This window comes from Molossus molossus, unplaced genomic scaffold, assembly GCF_014108415.1.
Source record: "Molossus molossus isolate mMolMol1 unplaced genomic scaffold, mMolMol1.p scaffold_m16_p_21, whole genome shotgun sequence".
Lineage (NCBI taxonomy): Eukaryota > Metazoa > Chordata > Mammalia > Chiroptera > Molossidae > Molossus > Molossus molossus.
The window spans coordinates 5,905,655-5,916,816 of record NW_023425357.1 but is presented as its reverse complement, the minus strand read 5'-3'; the positions used below and the strand labels follow the sequence as shown (position 1 = coordinate 5,916,816).

At 51.5% G+C, this 11,162-nt stretch overlaps 1 protein-coding gene across 2 annotated transcripts; it reads right to left on the bottom strand.

Annotated features, from left to right (window-relative positions):
- Positions 1-641: 641 nt before the first annotated feature.
- LOC118638350 (kallikrein-6-like) lies at positions 642-8,158 on the bottom strand. 2 transcript variants are annotated; one of them, XM_036274099.1, is made up of 8 exons: positions 8,101-8,158; positions 7,386-7,470; positions 6,934-6,981; positions 6,424-6,580; positions 3,351-3,598; positions 2,069-2,205; positions 1,110-1,235; positions 642-960 (listed from the first exon to the last, which is right to left on the bottom strand). In XM_036274099.1, the coding sequence occupies exons 3-8, from the start codon at positions 6,971-6,973 to the stop codon at positions 931-933; spliced, it is 738 nt and encodes a 245-aa protein (XP_036129992.1). In that variant the 5' UTR covers positions 6,974-6,981; positions 7,386-7,470; positions 8,101-8,158; the 3' UTR covers positions 642-930. The 2 variants fall into 2 exon arrangements, with proteins under 2 accessions (XP_036129992.1, XP_036129993.1); XM_036274100.1 differs by having other exon boundaries at positions 917-1,235.
- Between the last annotated feature and the right edge of the window lie 3,004 nt (positions 8,159-11,162).

Here is an 11,162-nt window from a genome sequence, read left to right as displayed (position 1 = left end):
GCCTGCACCATCCTGAGCCACTTGCCATCTCCGGGGCACACCAGCTCTTCTCACACCCCCCCCCCCCCCAGGCTTTTCTGCAGGTCTTTCCCTTTATGGGAATACCACGCATCCAAGCTTCTCCATACAGTAAGTTCATGTTCAGCCTCCCTTCTCCAGTCCTCCCAGCCCTAGCTCCAGCTCAACCCTCATCTCGTCTCCATGTACCATCCTCCCAAACCTCCTTTTGACTGCCTTTCGATCTCCTACCTGGTCCATCCTACACATGTCTCCAGTGCTGCTCCTGCTCACAACCCTTCCATGGCTCCCCATTACCCTGAGGAGAAAGTCTCAGCCTCTTGATCTGGGGTCTGAGGTGCAGCTGGTCCTGGCTATCCTCACCCATCACTCTTACCTACACACGATGGTCTTCCAACCCTCTTACCTCCCTGCTTTTGGCACTACAAAGGGGGTTTATGGGAGAGGGGCACCCCTGAGGGCTAGCACAAGGTGGAAGAGTCAAGGACCTCTCCCTGGAGGAGAGGATACACCCAATTAGGCTGTTAAAATGACAAAGAATATCTGGGTTTCAGAGCGGCAGAAGTGAGAGGAGAGCAAAAAGCGTCACCAACAACAAATTCACACTTTATTGAGCAGGCAGGCGTGCCTGAGACCTTGACGCGTCCCAACGACAGCCACCGGCTTTTGAGAAATATACTGTTATTACCCCTATTTTTGCAGACGAGAGTCCACACAGAGAAGGAAGGCACTTCCCAAGGGTACATGCACAGCAGGCGGCGGAGCTGGGATTCTAACTCAGATTTTCCAGACTTATGACCACTCTTCTGTAGGAAGACACCAAGCCCATGGGATAATCAGGGAGAGAGGGCTGCTTGGAAGGGATGTTCCTGTATTCTCTTAGTGGTGGGGGCAAGACCCCAGCCTGTGCCCCTACTCACTTCCAGTGATGCACGGATGGAGCTGGGGTAAAATCAAGCAGAATTAAGCATGAAGGGTTGGATCTGGGCAGGTGAGGGGAAGACAAGGTCTTGATCAGAGATATTTTAGAGCCAGTAAGTGGGGATCGAGGTCACATGTCAGAGTTAGTTGGCCTGAATGGTTTTACGGACCCATTGGCCATATCTGCAGACATTGGTGTAGACCCCCGGCTTCTCCTTGGATCCACAGGGGACGTTACCCCATGATACAAGGCCTCGGAGACGGTTTCCACACACCAATGGACCCCCAGAATCACCCTGTGAAAAGGAAAGAGAGAAGAGTCATAAATGCAGGGAGAGAAAGACAGAGAGAGAGAAGGAGACACAGAGACATGCAGAGAGGGAAAGAGAGACATTCAGAGATGGAGAGAAATACTTGGGGACAGACACACACACGCACACACACACAGTCACAGACAGGGAAATAGAGAGACCAAGAGAGACTCAAAAGCATGGAGAAACAGAGAGGCATAGAGAGAAAAAGAGGAAGAGAAAGAATAAAGGTTAAGAACAGAACAGGGCCAGACAGGGCAGGAGCTGAGGGTGTGTGTGTGCATGCCCTTTCTTTTCATCCAGCTCACTGTGAATCACTTCATCTTGCTCGCTTTCTCCTTATTGGCTGGCCCAAGTGTTTCACAGTAAGTTTTGGAGAGATCCAATGGACCATAGTGGAAGAAACCCACATTAAAGGTATTTGGGAGTGGGGATGGAGCCTCTTTCCCCAGCTAGTGTCCCCCTCCTCCACAGCTTGGCCATGTGTGAGCAGGACCTGTGGGGGCTCTGTTTGAGGAAGGACAGTCCCTTCATGCCATTGGCTTCTTTACTGTGTTTCTCTGGTTCATGCTCTCTCCATCTCCATCCTTGGCGGCATTTCCTGTCTCTGCTGGATGTCCTTCTATGTCTGTCTATCCTTGACTGTGTCTGTGTGTGTCGAATTGAATCTCTCCCCCTTTTCATGCCTCATAGTCTCTCCCAGCTTATCTCTGTAAAGCTCTGTTTGGGTTTGTGTGTCTCCCTCTTCCTGTCTCTGTCTGTGTTTTCGTGTCTCTGTCCTTTGCTATACAACTGGTGTGTCCCATTATTGGCCTCACCTGGCAGGAGTCCTTCCCGAACTCCTCATCCCCAGCACACACCATGTTTTGGGTGATCTGGCCAGGGTAGGCCCTCTCACAGTCCTCATGAGATACCAGGTGGACATTTGCACACTGGATGGTGTTAGGATAGACACCTGTCGAGAGAAGGGGCCGGCTCACTTCACAGCCCATCCTTCCCACATCTTCCCCAGCTACCATCCAACCCCCACAAGTCCTCCCTCCTCTGTTGGTTCTTGTTTCCCACTGGTTCCCTTCTCCTTATTTGTCTGTCATTCTTAAGACACATTTCCATCAGCTCTGACTCCTGATTGGTCCCTCTTTACGTCCTTCTTCCCTCCCACTGGCCTGTCTTCCTCATTAGTCACCCCTTCTCCATGAATCCTCATTTCCTGTTGGTTTTTCCTTTCTCTTAGGTCCTGCCCCCACTTCTTTCTCCTCCATAGGTCCCACCTTCTTCAGTAGTTCCAGCTGACTTCCAGACTCTCCCTGGATTAGTGACCTCCATTATTTGTCCATTGGACCATTCCTGCTATTGGTTCATCCTGATTGGTCACCGATGGACCATTAGTCCTTTCCTAACTGGTCCTTCTTTGCCCATTGGCTCTTCCTCCTTATAGGCCCTTCATCCAATGGTCCATCTCCCTCATTGGTCCTTTAATAAATGGCTCTGTTCTCCCCCATTACTCTACCCTTCCATTGACCCTTCATCCAATAGTCCATTTTTTTTTGGCTCTTCACTTACAGGCCCATGTCAATGATTCTTGCTGATTTATTGGACTTGTATCTTCCTCTAGTGACTCCTCTTGATTATTCACTCTTCCCCAGTGGTCCCTCTTCCATTAGCTTTCTCTACCTGTTCATTCTCTCAATTCACATCCTTCAGATGGCTTCCCTGCTTTATTAATATCTCTTGTTTCATTAATCTCATCTCCACTTATCCCTTCTTGAACATCAGTGCATTCTGATTGGTCCCTTTTGACAACTGGCCTCCTTCCTGATTGGTATTTCCCCATTGACCCTCCCCCACCATAGACCCATCATCATCTTATGGCCCATCCACCCATACTATTCACCCATTGGTCACTTTCTCCATTGGCTACTCACTCATTGGCCCAACTCCTATATTTGCCTTCCTTCCCCATTGACCTTCCACCCAGTAATACACTACCTAATTGGTCCTCACCATTGGACCACCTTCATCTTTGACCCTTTACCCTTTGGTCCACTTTCCCCAAGACCTATCACCCATTAGCCTGCTCATTGCCCTTGTTCTACTGACCATTTGATGTCTTGCCCCAGCCTAGAATGTGGCAGCTGCTGTGGTTAGCTGAGCAGTCTCTCTCCAGGGTCAGAGGCTGGATGCGTTCAGACAGTTTGGCTGGGCGCTTCAGGCGTAACAGCATGATGTCCTGGTCATGAGTATCAGCATTATAGCCAGGGTGGACCATAACCTGGACGACAGAGCTCTGCTCCTGGAAACTCTCTCTTTCATAAATGTTATGCTTCCCCAGGTAGACCTGAATATTCCTGGGAGAAAGGAGGTCTGGGTCTCATCTTTAGCCCTTGGGCTGCAGATGAGACTCCAGATGGGCTGCGGTGAGAGGTGGGGGTAGCCTGGTACACCATGAGCTATATGGCCTGTTTCCTTCAGTCTTCCCAGCCCAGTAAATGACAATTCTATCCTTCCAAAACAAACACAGAGACTATCCTTGACTCTTTATTTTATGCCTCACATCCAAGCTGTCCAGACATCCTTTTATCTTTCCAAAATATACCCAGAATCTGACCACTTCTCACTGCCCCCATTGCTACCATCTTGATCTGAGAAACCATCATCCCTCACTTGGACTACAGCAGTAGCTCCCTTACTGGACTCCTTGCTTCTGCCTCCGGCTCTCTATAGTCTATCTTCCACAGAACAGCCAGATATTTTAACAACATAAGTTGTCCTGTCCTTAGTCTGCTCATAATTCTCCCATGACTCCCAACTCACTCAGAGTAAAGACCAAAGTATTCACTATGGCCTACATGGTCCTGCCAATTACCTCACAAGTATCTCCTCCCACTATTACCCTCTCTCTTTCTTCTACAGCCACTCTGGTTTCCTTGCCCTTTCCTTAAACACAACAGTCATTCTCTCACCCCAGGGCCTTTGCACTGTCTGTTTTCTCTGCCAGCAACTATTTTTCCCAGACATCTGCATGGTTCACTCCCTGACCTCCTTCAAATGTCACCTCCTCAGTGAGGCCTTCCCTGGTAACCTAATTAAGATGTAAATATCCACCCCAACAGGTACTTCTTATCTCCCTCTCCTGTTTTTTTTTTTTTTTCCACCAGAAAACCTATCATTATTATTTTATGTATAATATATGCGCTGTTAAATATTTACTTGTTTTATTGTCTCTCCTCCTACTATAGCATCGGTGCTGAATAGAACTGTCTGCAGTGATGAAAATTTCTCTGTGCTGTTTGATCCAGGGGCCACTAGCCACAGGCAACTACTGAGCACTTGAAATGTGGCTTATGGATTTGGAATTTCATTTCATTGTTATTAATGTAGATTTAATTAGCCATATGTGGCTGATGGCACAGCTCTAGAATATCAAGATGGGATTTTTGTTTTGTTCAGATACAACATTCTCAGTGCCTAGATCAGTAATGGGAACATGATGAGCATCCAATAAATATTTGTGAAATGGATCAAAGAGCCACTGTCTTGCTCAAAAGCCTCCCGTAGCTCCCCATTACCCTCAGAATACAGCCCAAGTGTCTCATCCCACCATTCTCTGCCCCCTGTGAACTGGTAATACTCCAGATTGTTCTTACTTCAGGGCCGTTGCCCTTGTGTTTCCTCTGCCCTAAATGCTCTTCCCCAACTTCCCTTGGCCATGCTCTCTCGTCTTCCATGCCTCAGCATGCATTTCATCACATCCACCTACAGTAAGTACTCCTGCTTTTTTTTTTTTTTCTGGAGAAGCCATTTTTGTTCTTCCTCTTTGCTGGACTTAGGGTAATTTGTAATCGTATACATTTTTTTTTGAAGATTTGTTTGTTAAGTGTCTTTCTGCCCCTATGACCCAAGGGCATGACTGTCATTAACTCCGGAATCCCCACTGCCCAACTCAAATCTGGCCCTTAGTGGGTGCTCTCAATCAATGGGCCCTGCATGAATGAATGAGGATGGTGGGAGGGAGGCCAGTTTTCTCTGAGCATGGGGAGACCATTCTGGGGTCCTTGAGTCCGCGACCTTGCATGACAAGACCCCTCCCCCAACAGTGAGGTGAAGCATCTCCTGCTTTCCACACGCTTGAGTTATCCCTTGTTAATTCTCTGGGCCTCAGTTCCCTCATCTGAAAAATGGGACCAACAGGCCCTTATTGTGGGAATTTCACTGCTTCACTGGGGACCTGGCCCAGAGGTAGTTCTGAACAGCTGTTGGTAATCTAACTTGCGGTTTTTAGTGCCCTGAGGATTTGTCCCAGGCCCTCTCTGCTCCTCTGTCTAGGCCCGCTTTTTGGGTGATCTCATCCTGTCCCGTGGCTTTAAATACTACTTGCTTGCAGATGACGCCTTCATCTTTACCTCCGGCTCTGACCTCTCCCCTGAGCGCCAGCGGCCAACCTGGCATCCTTCTTGGATATCTCCCAGGGATCTCAGACTCATCTTGGCTACAGCAAAATGCCTGATATCCCACTGCCCATAGCCAAACTGCTTCTCTTTCTCTCTCCTCCGACTCAGCGAAAGACCCACCGAACACCCAGGTGTCCACGTCAACTACTTTGGAAGTGAGCCCTGCTTGTTTTCATTCCCTCCCATCTCACATCGCCAAGTCCTGCTGGCTCGGTCTGAAAATGACTCCCAAGATTTCCAACTTCCGCCCATCTCCACTGCCAGCATCCTGGTCCCAGGCATCACTGTATCGTGCTGGACCATGGCGACAGCCCCCACAGGCATCTGTCCATCTCCTCTTGCCCCGTCCACCTTCCACAAGGTAGCCAGAGTGCTTTTAACAATGAAATCAGATCTCGCTGCTTCCCAGAGAAAAGCTCTCCAGCGCCTTCCCACTGCGCTTAGCACTGAATCTGTATCTCCCTACGGGGCCCTGCATGATCAGAGAAGGTCAGTTCACCAAAGCAGCAACTCTGCTTGTATTGCTTACTGCTGGATCCCCAGGGCCCCAGACAGTGCCTGGCATATATTTAATGCTTAATTAAATATTGGCCAAATGAGATGGGTTATCAGATGGCCTCGCACTGGGACGGCGGAGATGTGTGTCATTTCATGCCTGAAGTCTGCAAGACGTTGGTGGGGTCTAGTTGCAACCACTCCCTGTCCACAGTGTGGGAACTCACGTTCTTTTGCAGTGGGCAGCCGTGAGGACCCATGATGGGTGAATGAGGACGCCCCCGCAGAGCAAGTGGCCGGCGCTGTAGAGAGCAGCTTGGTAGGGGTGAGACATGCGATCGCAGGGTCCACCTTGTAGCACCTTGTCCCTCCTCTCTGCCTGGACTGAGGAAGGAAGGTTTGAATCACAGAAAGGTCTAGAGACAGCAGCCGGTCCACCAGGGTGAACCCAGTCCTGTCTTAATCATGAAGATTATCTGCAGCCCCACCCCCAGACGTATCCATTACCATCCCCAAAGCCAACCCCGTCCTCTCCCCCATCTTCACCCCACCTCCCGCCCCCTTCCCTGCCTGCACCCCCCATTCCTCACTTAGCCGCCAATGTGAACGGCTTCCTCATTCCAAAGCCACCCCCTGTCCACACCTGTGTGGCTCCCATCTCCAGTTCCAATCTCTGCCCCATCGGCAACCCCCACCCTGTCCCCAAACCTCCTCGTCCCCCTCCCCTTTCTTCCCACCTGTGGCGGTCAGAACCAGGGCTGCAATCAGCATCTCCATGGTGGTTCCTAGGAGGGGAAGCCAAGAGCTCCATCAATCACTGTCTCAGACCTCACCCAGGCCCGCCCCCCTTCTCCCTCCTTCCTGACCCTTGACTCCTGCTCTTCATCCAGCCTCCTGATTTCTTCTCTCCTACACCCCCGTCTTCTCCCTGAGGGTCCCGTGGAGGCAGGTGCCGGTGGGAACCCAGCACTGCAACTGTTGGTCCCGGGTACCGCTCACAGTGCGAGTCTAGTCTTTCTACACCTCCCGGGTCGAAGGTCGAGTTTGCCTGCCTAGTAACAGGGAGGGTTGGCCCGGGAGGCCCCTGATGTTCTTGTCTCCCAGTGCATTTCCCCCTAAACCTGAGCTCTGGGCTCACCTGTTGTTCACCCCCCCTACTTGTACGTTCTGGGGTGCAGTGTGGTCTTACCTGCTGGGGGCCACTGTCTACTGGCCCAGGGACAGCACGTATCACAGGCAGAGAGACAGGGAGGCGGAGTCAGAAATGCAGGGAGCTGAGGGGAGAAGGGGTCAGCAAAGCAGTGAGGACCCCTAGGAATGAAAGAGAGACAGAAAGAGACAAGAGCAGAAGATGGAGGGGCTGCAGGGCCCAGGGCATCAAGGACTGGCTGACAGACACCCCAGGGGCTCTGGCCTCCCTGGAAAAGGCTGATCTTCTCCCCAGATGCTCCTGGTGCTTGCTCCCTTTTAACCCCTCTCTACCAACATCCCCGGGGCAGGAAGCTGCTCCTCCCTTTCCTCCTTACCGGGCCTCCTACACACATTCTTCCACCCCCCCCCCCACAGCTGCTCCTGATGACCCCTGACCCCAGCTTCCAGGAAGGGGAGCACTTGTCCCTACGTGCACTGGTGAATACTGGGTCTGAGGGAGGAGGGGCTGGGTGCCGACTCCCGGGTGTGGGAGAGGCAGCCATGGCAGCTTGGCCTCCTAAATCCCTGAACTTCTAGGTCTTTGAGCAAGAAACTGTCTGAGGACCCAAATGTCGTCCTCCTGGGTAAGTGAGCAGTAGCCCTGGCCTCTGGGGACCCCACCACCTCTGTCTGTCAGTGCTCAGGACCCGCAGGGCCTTGGGCCCTGGGAACCAGACCCCATGGGTTCAGTGAAGTTGGGATGATTCACGCACCTGCCTTCAAGTCCCTCTGTGGGTGCTGGCGACCTCCTTGTCCCCACGAGAGAGTGAGCCAGCTAGTGAGAAAGCATGTGTCACCAGGCTGGGGCGCAGGCCCGGGCATTGTGGGGACAGGCCCTGGGACAATTCGGCTTTGTCCGCCCCCAGCGCCCAGTGCCACGCTCCTGGCAGCGCCGTTTCTCAACCTCTCTTCCTGGAAGGCGGGTGGCAGAAGCTGCGTCAATAGCTTCTCTTTGTCCCAGGCTGACAGTCCTCTTGCTGTCTTTTTAACGTTTTTTTCTTTCTTAGCCTCCCCCAAGGACATTTTTGCATTTATCTTCAGACAGAGCGGGAGGGAGAGAGGGAAGAAGAGAGAGGGAGAGAAACTTCGATGTGAGAGAGACACATCCAGTGGCTGCCACCCACACAGCCCCAACCGGCCAGGGACAAACTGCAACCAAGGTTCATGCCCCTAGCGGGAACCCTCGGGTCCACGGGCCAACGCTCCAACTGCTGAGCCAAACCGTCCAGGGCCCTGGCTGTCTTTTGATTGTCCACACACCTCTGCCCTGATATCAGGACTCCGGACCCTCCCAGCCGCCCTCCTCCAAGTCTGCGCACCTCGGAGGTCTCTGTCCATTTCCCTCCCTGGCCCAGGCGGGGTGTCTCCGTGTCTGTCGGTCTCTTGTTCTGTTCCTCAGTCTCTTCCTATGTCTCATTACCCTTCTGCTGCTTTCTCCATCTTTTTATTCTGTCTCTGTCTTTCCCCTTGGTGCTCCAAGTCTCTAAATCTCTCTCTGATCTTCCCCTGGGTCAATAGCTTCTCCCCCTGCACCAGGAGGAGAAGGTGCACACGCGCGGACGGGCTGCAGGTTCCTGGGGAGCCCAGCGAGATGTGGGGGTGGGGCGTGAGGAAGCCAGTGGGGCGCAGGAGGATCTGGGGATTTGATGAAATTGAACACATTGGGAGAGGCGTGGACATCAGCAGGAAAGGCCAGAAAACCTGAGAGCGAGTGGAATGTGGCGTGAGGGCCCGTGAGCTCCGGGGGATCCAGGAGGCTCTGAGGGGAAGGGCCGGCGGCGGGTGCCGGGAAGGCAGGTGGCACCGGGCGTGGGCTGAGTGGCCAGGGTGTGCGTGGCTCAGGAGAGGGAAATGCGGATGGGTGCGGTGACAGGGGCAGGGGAGCTGCTGGGCCTGAGAAGGACAATGGGCGTTTTCAGGAAAGAAATTGGGCAGGGAGGTCAACTGATCTTCATTTCTGCCTCAGCACCAGTTTGGCCTGGAGCTACGTTTTTTGCTCGCATTAAATCTCATTGTGGGGGCCCTGGCCGGTTGGTTAGAGCCTTCTCTCCCTAAGCTAAGGTTGTAGGTTGGGTCTCCAGTCAGGGCACATACAAGAATCAACCAAGCAATGCGTCAATAAGTGGAACAACACATTGATGTCTGTCTGTCTCTCTCTCCCTTCCCCTCTCTCTAAAATCAGTGAAATAGAAATTTCATGGGATGAAAACCAATTTGTCATTCAACGTACTCTGTGGCTTGAATGGAACCTGCCCCCCGCCCCGTTCCCTCAGACCCTTCACACTCATGTCCCCACTGACTTGAGGATCCATTATCCTTCCAGGCAACAAGCGGGACCCCTCACAGCTGGTTGATCCCCAAGCCCTGTCACATCGCCTCCCCTCTCTGTGCAGCTCCCTCTTCTCTGTCCCCATTCCCCAGCCTCAGCTCAGCCCGGTGTCTCTCCCACATGGACCATCACCTGGGCATCTTCTGTCTTCTCCGCACCCTCCCTTGTCCCCAGAAGGTTTATTCTTCTTGCACCCAGAGCTGACCCGGACTCTCCTGCTCACCACCCTCCCTGGGTCCCCCATCATCCTGGGGACAAAGTCCTAACCCCTCAGCCTGGTGTTGAAAAGCCTTCAGCATCCAGAATGGTGCTGACCAGAAGAAATACATGACAGGTACACATGCACTTTTAAATGTTCTCATAGCCACAGTTAAAGTAACAAAAAAATAATAAATAAAAAGACGCAAGAGTTACTACCAATCTGTACTTCTCAATACCTTCTTTTTTTTCACCTAGCTCGAGTCACAGGTTGTTAAGTGCAGCACAGAAAATACAGTCAATAATATTGCAATAACTATGTATGGGGCCAGGTGGGTACTACAAATATCAGTAAAGTATATGATTGTCTAACCACTGGGCTGGACATCTGAAACTAATGCAAATAATATTGAATGTCCACTGTAATTGAAACAATAAAATGTTAAAAATGAAAAGTAAATAAAAATCTCAAAAAAAGGGTTTATTTTAAATTTTTTTTCTTTATTGATTTTAGAGAGAGAGGAAGGGGGAGAGAGAGAGAAACATTGATGAGAGAGAACATCGACTGGCCGTCTCCTGCATGCCCACCACTGGGGATCTGGCCCACAACCTGGGCCTGTGCCCTGAATGGGAATCGAACCGGTGACCTCTTGGTGCATGGGTCGACGCTCAACCACTGGGCCACACTGGCCGGGCTTATTTTTATATTTTATTTAACTGAATACATGCAAAAATATTGTCACTCCAACACGAAATCAAAAGAGGAAAAATTCTCAAGAGAGAGTTTGCTTTCTTATTTTTTTGCACTGTTGGTGTTTGGGATCCGATGTGTCGTTTTCAATCAGCAGCGCATGTCAGTTAGATCCTGACACATTTCAAGCAGCCGAGAGCCATGGCCGTGGTGAGCAGCTGCCACCTTAGCTGATTCCGCTCTGCCTACTTGTCTCCCTGCACACCAGCCGTGGAGATAATCTGAGGCTCTCCTGAACCACGCCGTGACCTCTGACCTTCGGGCCTTAACTCATGCTATTGTCTCTTCCCAGAACTCTCTTCTGACAACTTGTCCTTCAAGTTTGCTGAGATATCACCTCCTTCAGGAAACCTTCCCTGAACACCACCCAATTCCTACCAGTTGTGGTTAGGTTAGTCACTCTCTCATCTAGATTTCCACGGTAGGCGCCTCCCTCAAGTAACCCTGAACTGTGACCATCTGCATTCACGTTCATTTCCCCCACTGGACTGAAAGCT